Source organism: Myxocyprinus asiaticus, chromosome 33 (genome assembly GCF_019703515.2).
Source record: "Myxocyprinus asiaticus isolate MX2 ecotype Aquarium Trade chromosome 33, UBuf_Myxa_2, whole genome shotgun sequence".
Classification (NCBI taxonomy): domain Eukaryota; kingdom Metazoa; phylum Chordata; class Actinopteri; order Cypriniformes; family Catostomidae; genus Myxocyprinus; species Myxocyprinus asiaticus.
Window position 1 is genome coordinate 31271559 of NC_059376.1, and position 21315 is coordinate 31292873.

General features: G+C 37.8%; 2 protein-coding genes across 4 annotated transcripts in view; both read left to right on the plus strand.

Moving 5' to 3' along the window:
* The first annotated feature begins 906 nt into the window (after positions 1–906).
* Positions 907–16450, plus strand: LOC127424451 (nuclear receptor ROR-beta-like). Of its 2 annotated transcripts, XR_007894474.1 has the most exons (11): positions 907–1237; positions 6787–6872; positions 8450–8591; positions 8837–9280; positions 9792–9913; positions 10202–10334; positions 11324–11431; positions 11766–11876; positions 12016–12128; positions 13204–14965; positions 15074–16450. XR_007894474.1 is itself a non-coding variant. In XM_051669692.1 (10 exons), the coding sequence occupies exons 1-10, from the start codon at positions 1231–1233 to the stop codon at positions 13363–13365; spliced, it is 1428 nt and encodes a 475-aa protein (XP_051525652.1). In that variant the 5' UTR covers positions 907–1230; the 3' UTR covers positions 13366–16450. The 2 variants fall into 2 exon arrangements, 1 of the variants encoding a protein (XP_051525652.1); XM_051669692.1 differs by having other exon boundaries at positions 13204–16450.
* A 653-nt stretch (positions 16451–17103) lies between these two features.
* The window catches only part of LOC127424456 (endophilin-A2-like), a 35264-nt gene continuing 31052 nt past the window's right edge, over positions 17104–21315 (plus strand). For both annotated transcript variants that reach the window (XM_051669696.1, XM_051669697.1), the window contains exon 1: positions 17104–17468. In XM_051669696.1, the coding sequence (XP_051525656.1) occupies positions 17424–17468 (45 nt within the window). In that variant the 5' untranslated portion in view covers positions 17104–17423. The remainder of the gene's footprint in view (positions 17469–21315) is intronic.

Sequence of the window (21315 nt, forward strand, 5' to 3'; positions counted from 1 at the left end):
AAAATAAACATCCACACCCCCTCTACAAAACACACACACACACACACACACACACACACATTGGTGCAGCTATCCTTATGAGGACTCTCCTTAAACATAATGATTTTTATACTGTATGAACTAAAGATTCTATCCCCTAAACCTAACCCTCACAAAAAACGTTTTGCATTTTTACACTTTCAAAAAAAAAAAAAGAAAAAAAAAAATACAATCGTTTAGTATGTTTTTTAAGCGATTTGAATTATGGGGACACTAGAAATGTCCTCATAAACCACATTTATAGCATAATACCCTTGTAATTACCAGTTTGTAACCTAAAAAAATGTCCTCGTAAACCACCCAAACCTGCCCACACACACACAGGAAACATGTTATGGAATGGTATTTTTATTTTTTTGGTCATTTAGTTAAAAAACCCTAAAAGGAGACACAGTAATAATGTTAGACAGATTTCTAAGCCTATTTAAAATGTCCTTAATAAACAGTTTCACAGACTGCATGAATAATTACACACACTTACTAAAGTGAAAGCACAAAATATACACATTGCACTAAATTAATAACTATGCTGGACAGGTCTGTTTTAAATTCATAAAGTTATGGAATCTGCAACTTGTTTGACCTCTTGACCCTATATTTTCTAATTATTTACCTCTGTGCCAAAATTTTTGAAAGAGCCTGAATAACAGTCACGTAACTAAAATAATGATATGATTATTTTTCAAGAGCCGCTATGCTGTAATAGCAAACAATCGCAGCCGCTGGAACCGCGAGCCCGCGAGAGATTCCCACGATACTGTTGTGGTGACACACTGCCACACTTTCCCACGCGCGCTCACACTCTGGCGCACAGATCCTCCTTAAAGCGCGTGGTCGTGTGCGCGTGCGCGCCGCTGCCTGGGGGCACGAGGCGGGCCAGTGGAGCTAGATCATGTGAGAGTCCACGCGCCGAAAGTAGATTAGACTACAGAGAGAGCGAGCGAGAGAGGAGTGCATCTTTTTATTGCATGCAGCGAATAACTTCAAGCCTATGATGGAGCGGAATTCACTCTGAATCGCTGGTTTATTTAGAGGACAAGTAACTTGTGCAATAACTTATGAGGTTTAGTTCTTTTATTTGTTTTCAACTTCTCCTTTTTGGAGTTGTAAAATTTCACGCGATTTTTTATTTTCGGCGTTGTTCAAATGTGCAGGAGTTACATTGTTATTCGCAGATAATACAGCATCAAAATGAGAGGTAAGTTTAAGAAAAAATTGCATTTATAAAAAAACCCATTAATGTATAATAATTGGAACAAACTGTCACTTTGACAGCAGTGTCTGTGATAGCTTGTGCTGTGATATTTTGTTGCACGAACTGCGCAAAGTCTTTACAAAAGCGCGAGCGCGCATAAATAACTCTCCGATAATCTGCAACTGTTGTTTGTTTGTAACATATGTCATATGTTTTGTTGCTTTGATATTTTCACCAGTCAAACATATAACGAAACTAATCAGTACACGGAAACCATAAACCTTGCATATATTTGTTTTGTGTCTTCGCTTGCAAGCGTGAAAGGGAAGCGATGAGCGTTATGTAGGCAATGTCTCACTGTAATTACTGTGAACTGCCGCTAAGCGAACCACATTATGTAAGAATAAAGCAACATGGTTGAAAATACTTTTAAAATGTTATTATCACATGGCATCCATTCATATAAACTGTATGTCAACCTAAGTTGAAAGTTCAAATACTCCAGTAATGGTCAAGCGAAAGTTGATTTGCATTTTGTTGTCCTTTGGTCACGAAGCTATTAGCTCTAAACCGCCATGTTGAACTGGAGCTCCGGTGAATTCTTGGTTTCTTTTGCGTGGCAGTTATCGTGATAAAGCTTATCAGTAAGTTTAGGGGAGACTTGCTGAATGTCAGTTACTGAAGCGCAAGGAGTGGGGGTGCATCTCCTGCGCTGTGCCTGTTGTTTTTCAGAGCTAGTGTAATACAGTCTAGCTGTTCAATTGACCTACACCTGTAATTAAGGATTACACAGCATATTACAGCATTGAGAGATCAGGGCGAGAAGTTGTCTGTTTTATGAGCAGTTAATGGTTTTTACTGTTAGAATTTTTTAAAGTGTAACTTCATCCTTTATCCAGTACTGAATCTCAGCATGCCAAACGGTGTGGTAGAAGTGGAAATACCGAAGTTAAACCTGAAATGCTGTATGAAGGAAACAGCACCTCCTTTGGTGTGAAGGCGTAACTACAGGGGTTTCAATCAGTGCTCTGAAAAGTAGTGTGAAAAGAGCAAATCTTTAAAAAATATAACATAGTAATAGGGTTGCCAAAACATTTGACATTTTATTTAGGAATAACTTTTGGTTACCTGTGCATCATGATTTGTATTTAAGCATCATACTGTATCACACTATTTAATATTCTGCAGTTAGTCGTTATATTTATTCTTTTACCACTAGAATGTTACAGATACAGAAGTCAAACTTTTCTTTGGGTTTCAACACTGAAATTCCTAAGATGCGCTCAGTGGAGAAAAATTCCAAGTTTAGAAGAAGATCGTTTTAAATGCCAAAATCAGGCCTGCAAGATCACACACTAACTCTTTTTTGACAGCCTGTGTGATCAGAGCACACATCCTATTTAACACAATTCTGTAATATTTTTTTTTAATTATTATTATTAGTATTTTTTTTTATTGCCATCACTGAATTATTACTTATCACTAAAGCAGTCTCTGAGAGGGACATAGTACAATTCAATTGAATGTACATTTAGGAAAACCTGGTTTCCATTGACTTTGTCGGTCATCCTGAGGAAAGGCAGCCTTCTTTTGGCAGAATGTTGTTGCCTAGATGCTGAACAGGTACAGGCTTTGAAGACTAGGCTTTATGCAGTCTATAAGTGAATGCTGAGCAGCTTAAAGCAGTGGCACTTTGACACCTGCCCATGAAGTTTCCGTTCATTTAACCACAACTTAAGCTCAGGGCAGGCAGTGGGAGAATGTGGCCAGCCTCTTGAACTATTGGGGCTTGAAAAACTTCTTTTTAAACAATGTTCACTTAATAAGTAAATAAGGTGTAACCTAAAATTACATTCTATGTTTTGCACACCTTAGGTTGCTTACCAGTTTTAGTGACTTTTTTAATCTTAAATGAAACCCAACCATGAAATGTGATGCTTAACAGAGTCCCTAACATTGTTCTTGTTATTGACTTGTTATTAATAATAATGACCAAATATTTTTTCCCCTGCTTAGTATTTTTTGCAAACTACAGGTTTATCTTAAATCAGCCCTCTTACAAATAGTATGTTCTTTTTTAGGTTGAATTTGTAAAAACCACAAAAGGAAATAAAAAAGTTAATTTTATTTGTGTTTTTGTGGTGACTCTTACTGTTGCTTAATTCCAGCAGGCATCAAGATAATTAATGCCCATCAGAAGCCACCTTACACTCCCTATCAGCTCATGTATTTCAGCTTGGTGTTGTTACTTATACCAAAGAATTACTCAATCCCATTGTGCATATTTAAAGAGAGCCTCACTGTGTCATTCCACCCTCTCACTTTACTTAATGTAGGTAGGTCACTCTTAAGTGGGAAGGGACAGGAAAAAATCACTACAGACCACAAAACTGCCTAGAAAACTCATGTCTGCATAAGTGAATGCAAATGGGACCCTGTTTGTAAGAGGCATCAAAGCAAACTTGTAAGAATGCGGAGAAGGCTCAGAAATTGCCTTAATATGGACTGCTGACACAAATCTCATGCCATTTAGGCTAGCACTGCATTGTGTTATGCAAACACAAGGTGTAAGGTAAACAGGACCTTTGGACATTGCCAAACAAAGTTGCTTGATTAGATGAGATAAGAGGGCAAAGTTTCTGGTGTTGTGATGGGTTTTTCCCAGCAGTACTGAGTGAATCTGCTGACTGGTGTTTGATGGACTGACACACTGACTAACTGACATAGAGTGGCCCAGAGAGAGGAGATAAGGAGAGCTAGATTACTAACCCCAGCTTGCCTGATAAACATAGCACTCTAATAAATCTTCTCTTAATTAGTTTTCGGCAGCCTGACTGCATTTGCCCTCAGCCTCTATGGCGCTGCTTGAGCCCGCTTATCAGACAAGCGTTGTTTGATATACCTTTGATTTATTTTATTATTTTTTTTCCAGTGGGAATTTGGCTTAATATGTTTACCTTTACATATATATATATATTTGGCATATGCTTTTATCCAAAGTGACTTAAAGGTATACATTTTTATCAGTTTGTGTGTACCCTGAGAATCGAACCCATGATCTTGGGGTTGTTGGCGCCATGCTCTACAAGTTGAGCTTCTGGAACCCATAAAATGTCAAGAATAATGGGCATTAAAAAGGTGTATTAGAAGGAGATTAACTTTTTTGATTGTTTTAAAGTGACAGAGGAGAAAATGGCTACAGATATTACATGACAAAGGACCTGACTATGCACTCTAATTATTAGTCATTGATAAATGTGCTCCCATTTTTCATTTATTGATTGGCCAGAATTCAATTATGTCGTGGAAAAAGCTGTAATTCCTGTTGGCTTTAATGTTTTATAAGTCATACTTCCTTATGTACTCAGTGCAGTGTGTCTGTGATTTACTGTGAATGTGTGATATTCACAATATGAAAGTAGCAAAAGATTTCTGATTTTGTTTTGTGCCATGAATGCAGGTGTATAAATATACTGTATATCTGACATATAGCATGATAATACTGTATAACCGAGGTTCTCCAAGGTCCAATCGCTGTGCACAGGAGCCATTGATTAAAAATAGTTTTGTGTGAGTACTTCGAGACAGCTGGGACTGTGCTTGAATTCTTGACAAGCTGCCACATGTTGAGGGCAAGTGTAAGTTACAGGGCCCCTCTTGAGTGTACTGTAGATATTTAAAATTTGGCCTCAGGCATTGCATGAAATGAATGTGAATAAACCTGATATCTAGTAAAAAGTTAATCGCAGTTGCATGTAGAGGCCTTGGATTTGTCTGAAACTGCTTGCCTAAATCACAAATTATCCTGATAAGATGATGGTTTTTGATTTTGTGGTTCCACCTTAAACTTGACAACAGGGGGGAAAAAAGAAAAACCAAAAATGTAATCAGATTACAGCCCTTGTGAGGCTACCACACAAGCTCCTCCCTCGACTGAGTAGAAAAGTGTGTCAGTAGAACAGCTCAGCCACATAGCCTGACCGTGCTACACAGGTGAGTGGCATGTGAGCTGACGAGTCAGAATCCAAGCTATGCTCTCATGAGCCAATGGGAAAGTGGGAGGGGCGGGATGGAGGAATGCTCGTCACAGCGTTGCTAGGGTGTCCTCCTCTAAATGAGTGTGTTCGTGGAATATAGCCAGACAGCAGTTATATAACACAGGGAGGGTGGGGGCCAGGGGCTCCGAATGGGGTAGATGGAAAGAGAGAAAAAGAATAGATGGAATATGTTCCATGTAGTAATTTACACTTTTTACATTTGCAGGACATTTTGCATGATGGAATTTTTTTTAAATTACCCAATGTCATTATATTTAAAGGGATAGTTCATCCAAAATTAAACATTCTGCCATCATTTACTCACCCTCATATTGTTCCATCGAAACCTATAAGACTTTATTTCTAATGTGGAACACAAAAGATGTCAGGCAGAATGTTAGCCTCAGACGCCATTCGCTTTCATTGCATCTTCTTTCCATTCAATGAAAGTGAATGATGATTAATTGAGCAAATTTTGACAGAATTACATTTTTTGGATGAACTATCCCTTTAAAAGAGTACAACATGAGCTTGTGTTTATCAACCATGTTAAAGGACTCTGATAACATAAGGCAGAAATGTCTCTCTTTGTAACCCCCCCCCCAATCTCTTTTCCCCTGCACGGCCTCCATTGCTCGTGTGTGACGCACGCATCAACTAGCAATGAAGCCGAAGTGTGAGTCTGTCATTATCTCTGAACGGCTGATTCCCTGTCACAACACATTAACCGTTACCTAAGGTATTGCATCAGTGCACAAAATGTATTAACACGGTTCGGGGGATCCTACATCCTAAAAAGACAATGTTCCCTGTAAATAGCCTTTTTGTTGAGCATTGGAGACTTCCTGTTACATGTAGCATTACCTGACTCATCTGCAATAGTTGTAGTGAGAATGAAACGTAATAACCTTTTGGTCCTGCACAGTGGATAGGTGTAGTCGCTTTGTTTGTTTCAAGGCTCCGTTTGTGTTTTCTTCTTTTCCACCGTTTTGACACAACAAAGACACTATTCATGAGCCTGCAGCTGTTTATAATTCTCAAACTGAGTATCACAATCCGCTTAATTCGATCACAGCTCAGCCATGCAGAGAGCAAGCTTTGTTTAAAAAGCTGTTTTAGATTCTACACTCCAAAGCCTTGTGTTATTATGTCATCCTGAGTAGGTCAAAGCTTTCAGTCTTTGAATATGAGTTCTAGCGTTTAACCCCACTCATTGTGCATGAGCTGTGTATTGTTACTGTTGAAGGAATTAGACACTAGCAAAGTTTCCACTTCCATGTGAGAGTCAGACCTCCCGGCTCTGCGTCTGCCTATATTTCTATTATTTTATTGAACGGTTGCTCAGAGATCAATAGGTCAAACAAAGAATCACTTTAGAAGTGTGATGTAGATAGCAGATAGCTTTCATTGCTTAGTTACTGACCCAGGAATGTTCTATAGGCTATGTATGGTAAGTGGCTGGATAATTGTGTCAAACTCTAGCTAAAGTTTCACCCAATTCTCTCCCTCTCTTAGCTCAAATTGAGGTAATCCCATGCAAAATTTGCGGGGACAAGTCATCAGGCATCCATTATGGGGTGATCACCTGTGAGGGTTGCAAGGTAAGCATCCTTATCAAGTCACAGCATTCTCACTCGTTTAAATGCTGAGTCTGAGTTTTAGTCAAATTCCCTCCTGCTAAACAGGTCTTAAATGATAGTTCACCCAGTGGTGAACTCTCAGTTTTGTTTGGGGGGGGGGGGGTTACTATCCCTTTAAGAGATCTGCCACTTTTAGTTTCAGTTGCTTGAGGTAATGGAATAAAAAAATAAACAGTATTAAAGTAGAAATGAGTAACAGGAAAATTAGAGTTACACCCTGATGACGTCTTCAAACTCTTCCCCGAAAAAGTAAACAATACAAGCCCTTTATCTGATCAGCCTTACTGAACAATCAGAAATCTCAGCCGGTTGTTATTGACCATAGGACGAGTGTATGCCAGAGCTGAGCTAGTGTTTCAAACCCTGTGCCATAAAGTCTTGCTTGCTAACCTATTTGTGTTGAACCACAGAACTCAGCCATGTTTCAAACCATGTTGTGTACCATCATGATTGAACACAATTAAAAAGAGTTTTTCTCTTTCTTTTTTTATTAATGAAAAGATGTTAACATGGCATTAATAAATGTAAAGACCTTGAAGACAAGGAGGCGTTTGAATTAAATTAAGATTAATGTAATAGCGGTCTAATCCATTGTCCATAACTCTGCCATTTCCATTCAGAATTACACGCATGAAGCTGTAAACTTTCAGTGTTACAGTTTAACTTGCTATTCATCAAAGTACAGAGGAAATCAACTTCATAATTCACACTTTACAAGCTTCAAAATTAAAGATAGCTACAAGGTAAAAAGACTGTCTAAAAATGATTAATTTCGTTGTTCTTTGTTTTACATATGAAATGTACCATGGTCATGTGATTAAAAAAAGGGGGGATATTCTGAATTTCAAATAGGTTCTCATTAAAATAAACAATATCCCAATAGTGTAAATTAGTAATATTATACAGTCTAAATATATATATATATATATATATATATATATATATATATATATATATATATATAAAATGCATATTCTATATATATATATATATATATATATATATATATATATAAAATGCATATTCTAATAGTCAAACCACTCCCAATATTCAGAAAATATTGTAAACCTCTAATTTTTTTTTTACTCTAACATTTAATCATTAATTTAAGATAGTGCTTAATATAATCCCATCGTCATGTAAAACCTGGAAGGATTAGGACATTTTAAAACTGCAATGCTCAGGGCTAGAAAAGTCAGGGAAATTAATGAAATCTTAAAAATCTTAAAAAAAAAAAAAAAAGGAAATTGGAAAGGTGAATATACATTTTTATAGTTATGCACAATTTTTATATTCTAACATATTTAATCATCTTAAAATTGCTCATTGTGAGTGCAATCTTTATAAAATGATTTCAAAAAAATTTTCACAAACAACTAGAAAACTCATGGAAATTCAGTTGTCAAAAGGTGTGGAAACCCTGTCTAATATTTCATCCTTAATTAATTTAACACAATTGAGGAAGTCCAGTTAGGGAAACGCAGCCACTTTTTGACCTCTCTTTTGTTTTATTTCTTTCCTGCCCTTTTTCATTCAAGGGCTTCTTCCGTCGAAGTCAACAGAACAATCCAATATACTCCTGCTCAAGGCAGAGGAACTGCCTAATTGACCGAACCAATCGCAACCGCTGCCAGCACTGCCGCCTGCAGAAGTGTCTGGCACTGGGTATGAGCCGTGATGGTGAGTCTAGTCTTCTTACCCAAGAGCAAACATCCTCTGTCAGAAGTCTAGTCTCCTTGGGTCCCATTAAATGCTGCTGTGGTCTCAGTGTGAATACACAAACTGTCACAGGCCCAACGAAACACAGCCAGGCATTAAATAAGTTACACTTTCAGTCTCCCTCATCATTTAGCTTACGTGTCAGCCCATATCAACAATCACATCTAACATTCTTCTTTCTTTCAACACCCTCCTTTTCACTGCAGCGGTGAAGTTTGGCCGCATGTCAAAAAAGCAGCGTGACAGCCTCTATGCTGAGGTTCAGAAGCACCAGCAGTTCCAGGAGCGGGCAGGGGGTCTGGGCAGCACTGTACCCGGCCACACTGGTGATGATGCAGGGGAGAATGGCAACAGCCACAGCCGGGCTTACAGTCGGGGCTCCAGTACCACCCTTAGTGACCTGGATGACATTACTACACTACCAGACGGCCTGCTGTTTGATCTGCCGCTCACACCGGAGGAAGCTAGTGACTATTGCAGCCTGGAGATGCTGGGAGGCAGCGGGGGGAGCAGTTCATCTTCCCAGAGTTCCCCTGAGCCGAACAGACATGAGTTTGGTGACTCAATGCACATCAAACACGAGTACGATTCGGGACTCTTCTCTCACTCATTGCTTAACCCACATGAAGGCTGTTCCTTGATGGAAATAGGTTAGTTTCTAACATACACTGTGAGATGTTTCCAAAGCCCTGCTAAAAAGACCAGCTTACACCAACATGCATTTACATGGTTCCTATGGTCATGGAAAGCATGTTTATATCAGGGAATTTCAAAATTGGATTCTACAGGCCTGGAAAAGTCATAAAAATAAACAAACTCTTGAAATTCATGGACATTTCAATAGTAAATAAAAAACAATCTTGTTATGCTGTGCTCTAAAATATTTCATCACCTAAATATTGCTCTTGGTAAGAGCTTTTGTAAGGTAGAACTTGCTCGCAAGCCATAGTAATGTCAGATTTGTGAGAGAATCCTTCTTTTGAATTGGTCGAAGTGGTTCACAAATTGGTCTGAATGACTTTTTCGTGAATCTCTGAATCAAAAGACTCAAAATGCAATATGCTGGTGATCAGAAGTGCTGGTCTTTTGAACAGGGAGATCAAGAACTTTAAGTGAAGATATTTTGCCTGATCATATTGTATACATTTATGCTTCCTGTAGAACGGATCACACAGAATGTGGTGAAATCCCACATGGAGACGAGTCAGTTCAGCACAGAAGAGCTGAAGAGATTCGCTTGGACCCTATATACACCCGAAGAGATACGCGCCTACCAAAACAAGGTATCTGTCAACTGCCAATGAGATGCGTCATACTTTCTTTTGCTTTTAAACAAGGTGTAACTATCTACCGTTTTGCTTGATATGTACATAGCAATCTTACCAATTACCCACCCATACATTCCTCTCAAATGACACATACAGAAAACAGTAGTTCCTGTTCTTATTATCTAACAGCCTGATTAAAAGTGGATTGTAAAGTACATCAATAAAATGTGCTTCATTTTACATAATTATTGCACTCATAATATGGGCGGAGGAGTCTAAAAAATGTTTTCTATTTCATCCAAGCCCACAGAGATGCTGTGGCAGCAGTGTGCAGTGCGCATCACGAATGCCATCCAGTACGTGGTTGAGTTTGCCAAGCGTATCTCTGGATTCATGGACCTGTGTCAAAATGACCAGATAATCCTTCTCAAAGCAGGTCAGCCTTAATTCTGCACAAGAGAGCAACTACACCAGGAGTTACTGTAATCCACATAAGTGAATACATGCAGGAAATACTCTTAAAGGGATAGATCAGCTAAACAATTAAACTCTTGGAATCATTTGCTCACATCACGTTGTTCCAAACCAATATGACATTCATTCTTCTGTGGAACACAAAAACAGAGATGCTAGGCAGTCAGTCACCATTCACTTACATTGTATGGAAAAAAGCTGTTAGGCCCTAAAATTCTACTTAACATCTCCTTTTGTGTTCCACGTAAAAAAGAATGTCAAGGGTTTAGAACATGATTAGCAAATGATTCCAGAAGTTTCATTTCTGGGTAAACTGTCCCTTTAAGAGTATTTACTGCAGATATACACTGATTGTGGATTACGATAACCCGTGATTTGGTCACAAATGATCAATCTAAGTGCCCATATATATTTGGCTTTATATCTCTATTAAACCCTTCTGAACAAAATGATTAATCAATATTTTTAATATACAGGATTTTATGCTAATTTGGTAGTATTGTTTTGTTTTGTTTAGAATGTATGCATTCTCTGTTTCTCATCTGTGTTCTGAAAATGGCTCTTTTCTCGTTTTCTCTCACCCTTTCTTCCCTCTTGTGTCTTCCCTTTATGCATTGTGTGGTGTACCTTTTTCCCAATTTGTTATTTAAATGTAAACAAAAAACACTTTTGTCTTTTTCCCCTCTCTAAAATAACCATCATTGCCATCCAATTAAATCACTATCCATTTGTGAACATATGTTTGCTGGTACCTATTCTGTTCCACATTATGATGTATGTTTTTATGAATCCTCAATTTGAAAACATTTTGTCATTTGTGGAATTAAATCCCAAATTTTTTTTGTTTTCCTGTGTGTATGTGCATCGTGGAGCATTCGTTTGCCTATCTTTCCCTTCTGTCTCCCTTTTTTCTCCTCCTTTCCTCTGTCCATCTTCTATATGGCGCTCTAGGCTGCTTGGATGTGCTATTGATCCGAATGTGTCGGGCCTACAACCCCATCAACAATACGCTGTTGTTTGATGGAAAGTTTGCGAGCCCACAGCTGTTTAAAGCACTCGGTGAGTCTCCACAGATCTTTCACATAATTTAGGACCACGTAGCATTTCAAAGGGCATGTTGGAGACTTGTGTACAATTAACCCAAGTCCTGCAGAGTAATGTACACATAGTGCTGTAAAATCATATGATGAACTCAAGAATACTTTTTATATAGACCTAAACAAACATTCATTTAAAAGGAAAATAGGTCAATTAAAGTCTATTCAGGTCAGTTGAATTATTGTTCAAATAGGTTGGTTACCCTTCTGTTTACCTTCTTTGTGGAGCAAATTACAGTGTCGCAAAACTTGGACAGCTCATTGTAATTACTTTTACCATTAAACCCCATCTGTAGGTTGTGACGATCTGGTCAGTGCTGTGTTTGAGCTGGGTAAAACCATGAGTCGACTACAGCTGTCGGAAGAAGAGATGGCACTGTTTACTGCCATTGTGCTTCTGTCTCCAGGTAGTTTAAAAGTAATGTTTAACTCTAAGAGTCTAGTTAAAGTATACATTGGCAGACATTTGAGTTTAACCTTCCACTGATCAATAGAACAAAAAAGAACTTATTGATGTTGAAATGTCCTTATTTTTTTATTTCACAGACCGTCCTTGGCTGACAGATGCTCAAAAGGTGCAGAAACTTCAGGAGAAGGTCTATGTTGCATTGCAACACTGTCTTCATAAAAGTAGTGCTTCTGAGGAGAAAATGGCAAAGGTACCAAACAAATCCATGCATATATACTGTACTGTATACAATGACCCCAAAAAGTATTTGGACACTTATTTTAAACACTTAAGCCACACTATCAAATTTTCCTTGATCTTTTAACAAATAAGCGTTCATTGTTCTATAAAAACTGTATGTTTCAGACCTCAAAACTTCCTCCTCACTGCAAAAAGAGCATTTCTTGAAACCAAGCTGCAAATACAACTCATTCTCTATTTCCTCCACATTGTGACATCACTGTGATAGATATTTGCATCTGACCACGTCCACAACATTGCCTACTTTACCTTATCACTTCTGTAGCCCCAACATATAGTGGTGAGCAGTGAGATGGCAAGGAGAGAGCAGGTCAGTCAAGAGCAGAGAGCCAATCATAAAGGTGGGCGTTTACTGACAAGTCTTAAAGGAGAAGCAGCACCAAAACGTGATGTTTCTGACAGAGGGTCAGAATGAGAGTGGAAAATGATCATGTTTTACAAATATATGACTATATTAATATATTATTAATGTTATAAGTGAACCACAAAGAACATTTTAATATAATAAAAAATGCATGTCATGACCCCTTTAAAATGTATGAGTGTCATTGCGCTAGATGACAAAATACCAAACCAAGTGGCATCTGTAAATAAATGATGCTAGACCATTTCTCATAACTGATTTAGCAACTGGTGACAAGGTGATTTTTAGTGGATGTATGAATTCAGTTCTCCTCAAGTTCACACAAATGTCCTAGCAGAGTAACCACGGGTGTAGTTCTTTACATGAACTACGAACATGTTCCACTGTCGTTTGACAACCAATAAGTGTCCAAATCCTTTTCTACATTTTGAACAATACATACATTTATATTTGAAACCTAACAAAATGTGATTTTTAAGTTTTGTGCTGGTTTTATGTTTTTTAATTGAATGCAAATCCATTAAGACATTTTAAGTGTGGCTGAAGTGTCCAAATACTTTTTGGTGCCACAGTATTTTTTTCTTTTTTTTTAAGGAAATTATAGAAAATGAAAACGTTCTGGACTAACTCACTGTTTTTTGTCTTTCCATTGGCTCAATAGATGGTGTCCAAGTTGCCCAAGATGAAGTCTATTTGCAACCTCCATATTGATAAGCTGGAGTTTTTCCACCTCCTTCACCCAGAAACGGCCTACAACTTCCCTGCTCTCTACAGGGAGGTCTTCTGCAGCGAAATCACCTTCCCAGACTCCACTGAGGGCTAACATTAATTCAAGTGTCACAGTGGCGCTAATGTCAGAGAGGTAGAGAGGGTTAAAGAAAGACAGGGGATGGAAGTAGGAGGTAGATGGATATGTGTTTGAGACAAACAAGCAAAACACTGACAATCCTGCACATTACACTTTAGGACTCCATCTATAACCTCCCTCCTGATGGGGTGATTCAGACCCACATTTCTTACGAGACGCTGTTAAATGGCAGCAGTCTAACATGAGGTGCTGGGTGCTTTTACTCAAGCTACCTACTTATAGTGACTCATGGAGTAAACAATATATATGTAATTGAAAACAGTACTCAATTAAACCTGGAGCTCAAAATCTCCCTAAAAATGAAATACTTGAAAAGTTGGTTAGGGGATATTTCCCTTAACCATTTTCTTTGTACTCTTAGGAAGAGAATTGATTTGAATGTAACCCAAATGACATGTGGCACAGCCTCAGGATTAAGACAGAATGTATTATGTATTCCTGCCCCATATGTAAAACAAGCCTTTGAGGCTTCGTTTTTGTAGCGTAGCCCTGCAGGCGACAGTTTTGAATCCATGAAAGGGACCAAATGCAAACATGCAGCCCTGTTCTTAGTGCTTTAGCATTTCAGTGAGTCATCCTGAAGTTGTAAATGCCATATGAGCACCCACACTTTCACAGACTTAACACTAACTACAGTGCATTGCACAGGCTTTGAACAAACACACGTGTACAGTGTGTTCATTGTAGCTCTTTATTTTTGCATATAAATTACAAAGATGCAACTAAAAATAATGAAAACCTCATCCCTACTTCCCTTTCCCATGCAAATACCAAGATATTAGTGGTATTTAGATATCCTCATTTGATTTTAAAGAGAAACCAATAGATGTATTTCAAAATATATTTATAAGCAGAGCCTACAGAAAAGATAAGATATTTATGTAGAGAGAGAAAGAGAGAGGACTTAATTACGGTAGACAGAAAGTTGCACCAATGATTGAATGTTCTCTAGCCCCTTCAAAGACTTCCAAAACCTTGGAGTGGAATTATGGGAAGACAGGTCTGGATTTGGAATTTGCCTGACATGCTGATTTTGAAAGCTTTAGATTTAGATGCAGGTAAACAGCACTTAAGACTCTGATACATCACTAAAAAAACTGGGGAAATAAACGCTGTCATTGATGCACTCTTATACGAGCAGGACTTTGCTTTCATCCTACCTTCGATGACTGAAAGACAGTGCCACTTTGAGGGAGAGTTTCTGAAGTCGAGCTCCTTTAAGTGCGCATGCAGCAAAGCACTCAAACAGCTACCGTGGGAGCAGGGCCTCGGGAGGAAATGGATGGGCGGAACCGTATATCTTTAGAGACAACTAACAGACAACCTGAGCTCACTTGTCAGTTGCTAGGACACCACGGAAATGAGGCACAGATGTCATCAAGGATATGTGGATTCACAGACTTTACCTCATTCTTTGAGTCTGATGTGGGGATCAGTGTTGTGTTGTTGTGTGATTGTTTTCTTCCCACCACCCCTTCACCCTCTGTGTTCACACATAGCACAACTATTGGTTGACAGAGCCATCAGCTACCCCCCTGAGTTAGGGAATACTATGGTTAGTTTGTTTTCTAAAACTTTGCATATTTTGTCATCCAAACCGAAGGACAAATAATATCTAATATCTATCCGCAGTGTGATAGCAACTTCTATTCTTCTGAATCAGGAAGTCCTACAAGCTGGAGATCAAGACTGGCCTCAGGGGAGATTAAGGATTGGCCCAGAAACAGGTCAACCAATCAAAGCCAAAAGGAGGGCTTTTCAAAACATCTCAGAACCCCTCTGTGCCCAGATCCAGGCAGAAAAAATACTTTTCTGCAACTGTATCAAATTACAGGGTATGAGAGATGTTGTTCAGAATGACTGATGACTATCAACCTCCAGTTTCCTGTCAGTTACACTTAACAAGCTCTAATAATTCATGTTTGCACTGCTGGAACAGTGCTGCTGTCCAAACTGTATATTTGCTTGTAAGATTTTATATGGTGGTATAATATACTTTTTCTGGGTGCTTCATACAGTATCATAATATCTGCCTGTTTAATAGTCAGTCTTTCCATGTTTAGTATTGAGGGCCCTCGAAAGCCAAGGAGTCATCCCCTTGGATTTCATAAGCACTCCAGCTCAGATCGTTTAACACCTCCCTTAAGGTTGCTAAGTTCTGTATACTCAACACTCGAATATCTTTAATTTTTTTTACACTTGTCTAGTATTAACTGATTTAAAGCTGATGCGTGAAGGCAGAGAAAGAATGTAACAAAGTGCAAATACTTTGTAAAAACCATTTAGAGTTTTAGATTATGTATTTTGTGGAGTGTAATTTGCAGCTTCTCAAACTGCCCCAAGCATTCACCACTGTCTGTAAGGGCAGTTCTGGAAGATTGCGTTTACTTCTACACAGTCACTCAGGGAGATAGCTGGGTTCTCTGTCCTACGATGTCTTCTTCAGTTAGCCTAGCAAGACACCTTGCACCAAATAGAAGACCTTAAACCTTAATCACTGTGTACGGTAACTTTTCTTGTGATTGTTAATCGTAGAAGAATCAAAGACTTTTAACACCTGTCTTATATCAGTGCTATTGGAGGACTTTTTGAGTTTGACTTCAAAAAATAAAAGGATCAAAATTATATTAAATGGCATATAGATATAAATGGATGAATTTAATCTTTGATTCTAGCGTTGTTTTTATTTGGTTTTTGTGATCTTTTCTTTCTCTATGTCAGTGCTTTTCTGTCATATATTTTCATACCCGTTTAGAGTCATCCTGTGTCTTGAACAATTAAATCCTATTTTTTTTAAAGAGCATTTTTAAGCAGAAAATCCCCTGAGAGTCCTTAGTCTTTTGCCATGGTCCTTCTGTGGTTACTTTCAGTTTTAACTTTGTTGTTTTTAAATAAATATATCATATTATAGATTTTAAGGAAAATAATGTATGGTATATTATGGATTCAGACATTAAAACAACACATAAAAAGAGTTTTTGTTGTACATTTAGGATTAAACATGTGGATTCCAGAATGTAATAAAGGTATTTTTACGTTACATTGAGTGTTTTGTGCCTACTAAAGAAACACACTGAAGCAATCCTAAAAATGTTCTTCCTTTTTTATTTATTTAATTTGTCTTAAAGAAGCATTTCAAAGTAAAATTTGATATAAAACATTTGAAAATCTCAAACTTGATCCAATTCCTCATAGCTTATTGATTCCACAAGTACTATATATAGGCCTACTGGGAGAAAAAGGTGTGTATTATAAGTTACAACAGCAGTGTATACTGCATATAATAATTATCATAATAATACAATGTTATAGTTAAATACTGCTGTTCAAACTTATAACACCAGCTGTGATATTTATACAATAAATCCTGTTCTATCCATTAAAATGTTTATGCATTCAGAAATCACAGGCTGCCAAGGCAATCTCAGAGCAGTTCTTCATAATAATAAAGTACTAGCATATTTGTAGCACTACAATATAAACTAATTTCTAATGAAATAGCACTAATTGACTAGAATAGTCAAAAAATAATGGAAAACAATCCTAGAATAGTACGCCTTTGTCGCCATCGTGTGGTCAGTAAAAGTAATGCACTGAGAGTGCAACACCTGTCCTGGGCGGTAGTGGACGCTGCAGTCGCTTCTCCAACCCTTTCTCCGCTCGTGCAAGGAATGTGCTTGCGTTGCGCAGGAAACCGCTAGTTTCTCAGGAATTATAAATGCGGTGGATAGACTGTTAAGCGTGTTAAAACTCTAATTTTCAAAGAAACGTACTATATATATGTATATATATATATATAACAACACGTAATATTGTAGCTTGATAACCTTTCCCAACAGCCACCTGTTTTTTGTTTTTTTTTATGTGGAGTGGGTGTCGTTTATCGTTTATCTGAGGACTTGGAGTTTTATGTTTCACTCAGCGACCGTTGACTTTTTGTCACACAGTTGTGTCTGTGTAATATCTACGTTATAAGTCTTTTTTCGTCGAGAAAAGGGGAGAACGTTTTGAAGATGTCCGTGGCGGGCTTAAAGAAGCAGTTTTACAAAGCGAGCCAGGTTTGCGAGTTACTTTTTTCATGTTGTTTTCTTCCAGAGAACCGCAATGCTGTGTCAGTTAGCTTAGCTTGCTAACGTTGCGTTAAACTTCAGTCCTCTGTTTAACACTTTAAAAGTGTTTATGTGCTTTTTCTTGCTATGTTTAACTATTTCTAACACCATGCAGTAATATATCGTGCTATTGTTTGATGTCATGTCCTTTTTGAGGAAGCTGCTTTTAATGTCCCTTTATTGTAGGTCTTGTCCTAATTAAAAGACGTGATATTTAAAGTTATGCAGCTTTCATAAGGATCATATATAGTCAGTGTCAGTATCCACATCTAATTAGAGGTTATAATGTGTTGCGTTTATGCAAAAAGTGTGTTTGTTTTCCTTTAGCTTGGTAAGGCAATGCCCCCATCCTTAATATCATCACTCATTTTGCCACGTTTACTGCAATAAAAACAACGTGTTTGGCTCTGAGCATAAGCTCGAGATCGACTCATGAAACACGAAGCCATGAAAGAATGCTGGTTAAGGAAATAATATGCTTGTGTTTGTGCGTAAATGCAAATTCTGCATATAAATGCTCCAGGAATGTACTGCAGCATCAGGTTTACAAGTGTACCGCAGTTTTCTGAAGTGCTAGCTGCTCTTTGAATGCCATCGGTTCGACAAGCACGTCTTCTCTGGGGCTTGTGTGTGTGTGTGTGTGTGTGTGTGTGTGTGTGTGTGTGTGTTTTTCTCCTGGGATTTCAATGGTTGTGGGTATCTTAAAGCTGATGATATGTAGTTGGAAAGTGTTACGTTGCAGCACTGACGTTTTAAGCATGGTCATCTTGTAGCTAGTCTGTCAGTAGTTTCAAGAAATTTGCATTTATTTAAAGAAGCACAAGTTGTATTCAGCAGCTGTTTAAAAGCAGCGGAAATAACCTGTTAGTAGAGCTCTGTTGGCCAATTATATTTCTATATCTTAAGAAAACTAAATGGTGTGTAAATAATCACTGTTAGCATTGTTGCTTTATTTACCAACTAATTTGGCTTAATATTGTCTTTTTAATTATGATAAGAACAGTCAATCAAGATTAAAACACTTGAAGGCAACCAAATCTATTATCAGGAAACCCCCCCCCTGATTTTGGCTGCTGTTGAGTTCTAATGGATCTACAGCCTTATCATTAAGGCTGTGTCTTCCTTGTTCCGGGTTCAGTACAACTTGAGCTCAGTCGACAGCATTTGTAACATAATGTTGATTACCAAAAAAGTTGTCAAATAAAAGGGGGAAATATTATGTTTACAGTATGGCATTACAATGGAAGTGAAGGGGCAGTCCATAAACGTTAAAATACAAAAGTATAAAGTTCAAAATCATAGCCACAAAACGTAAACATTATACATGTTAGCATGATTTTAGTGTGGGAAAGTCTCTGTTCTAAATGATTTTAGTGAGAAAAAAATAGAGTACAGGGTTTACGTTACCCAAAATGATAATTCTCTCAAAATTTACTCACCCTCATCCTCATACCATCTCAAACACTTATTTATTTATTTATTTTTTTCATACAAAACATAAATGAAGATATTTTGAAGGATTTATGATCCGTATTTGTCCATAAAATCAGGGCCTGAAATTTGGCGCAGAATTGCGGGTATTGCACACAATTTTAATAATTCCTGCAAGTTCCATGTTCATAATGTGGGGAAAGTAAACAAATCCACACATATGAACAAATCAAATCAATACATTTTGTCTTTCTATCATATTGTTATCCCAACAATCAGAACCAGTAAATCAGCACTAGGTGTCCTTTCTCTCTCTCTCTATCTCTCTCTTCTCTCTCTCTCTCTCTCTCTCTCTCTCTCTCTCTCTCTCTCTCCATCAGTGAGCACATTGCACATTGAGCAAAGAAATCATGTTGTGGTATATTTGCTGCTGAAGATGTCTAAACCTCTTAATTTGACACGGCAGTTGCGTTATACAGCATCTCTGCAACCGACTGACCAATAAAACTATCGCTCCTGTTTATAACAAACAAAGCTACATTCATTTGTAGCTATACTAACTATAAATGTCAAGATTTATAGTGAATAAGGACTTAATTTGTGGTCTGTTTCTTACCCAAAGCAATCGTATTGTTTTAAAAGACGTGGATTAAACCATTTGAGTCATTTGGATTTCTTTTATGCAGCCATTTGGATTTCTTTTATGCATTGTCATATTTGGAGCTTAAAAGTTTTGGACGCCATTGACTAACATTGTATGAACTAATCACATCCTTCAAAATATCTTGCTTGTGTTCAGCAGGAGTCAGAAAGTCATATGAGTTTGAGGCGACTTGAGTAAATGAGAGAATTATAATTTTTCGGTGAGCAATCCCTTCAACTTGTATTGAAGCCGGAACATTCCTTTAACTGTTGTCTGTAGTTAATGGTGTAATTATCCCATGTCTCCAGCTAATGTGTTTTTGACTATTTGTTAGTTTCTCTATGTCAGTTATAATTTTTCGGAATTATAATTTTTTGGGGAGCTATCCCTTTAAATTGTATTGATCCCAGAACATTCCTTTAACTGTTGTCTGTAGTTAATGGTGTAATTATCCCAAGTCTCCTGCTAATGTGTTTTTGACTATTTGTTAGTTTCTCTTTGCCAGTAGTTGTCTTTCCCTAAGGGCACATCACATCTCTGTTCGCTGATCTCAGCAGGAAGGGACAAACAGTTGTCCAATTTCCTGTCAGGAACAAGCTCAGATCCCCACTGGGGATGTGAAAAGAGAAAATGAAGAGTGGACGAGTACAGCAGGGCAAACTAAAATGGACAGCCAGTGGTGAGCAGTGTTTGGGACTAAGAGATGGAGTATGACTCATGTAGAGCTAAGGGGGGTTGGGAGGTGCTCTGCTCTGCTTGGCTCATTTTATTGGACTGCAGTACTGCGAGAACTCATGCCAGCATTCCACAGTAATCAATACTTGACAGAGGATGGAGATCCTGCCAAAACAAAAACTCTCACACCAGTCACACCCTCAGTCCTGCCTTCCTCACCATGTGGTGTCTGTAGAGCTGTTTGGCTTTTAATGTACACACAATAGTCCTTTTCTAAGTCTGTATTTGGAGAAACCTTATTTTGCGTGCCTTCTCGTGCACATTTCATAAAATGTAGCCTACCTTAACACCTAACAAGTTGATTGTTCAAAATTGGCTGGCTCCAGTAAACCATAGTTCATCAAAACTACCTTTCACCCCTCGCAGTCAGTGGGATAACGTTAGCTTCAAAGATGAAGTGTGTAATCTGCACCACAATCGTGACCAAACCGAATTTTCAAACAGGTTTCCCAAACACTTTCCCTACCATTGGGGTTGAACAAACTTATAGTCCTGCCCCAAACCCCAGAACCATTGGTCAAACCAGTCTTGCTATTTTGAGCTGGTCAGGATACTCAAAGAAACAGCAAAGTTTTAATGGCATTTACATTTAATTACTCATTGTTTCAGCATATTAAACTGGCAAAGGCAATAGTTTATAATATAGTTAAATTACTGATATCACCGTTAAAGGGATACTTCACACAAAACGCAGAATATCTTTTTTTCTTTTTTCTTTTTTATGCAATGAAAGTTAGTGTGAGTCTGGTGACTGTCAGTTCTTAACATTCTGTCTAAGGCCACATCCACACAAATCTTTTTTAGTTTTCCTGGCATCATTTGTTTTCTTTAGTTTTCAATTATTGTTAGCATTTTTGAAATGCTCTGTTTTCAGTGGAGGAAAACGCTGTTCTAGTAAGGCTAAACAATTTGGACAAAAAAAATCTAATTGCAGTTGTGATTTGAACTGTGAAAAAAAAACAAAAAATCAAGTGAATTATTTTTACC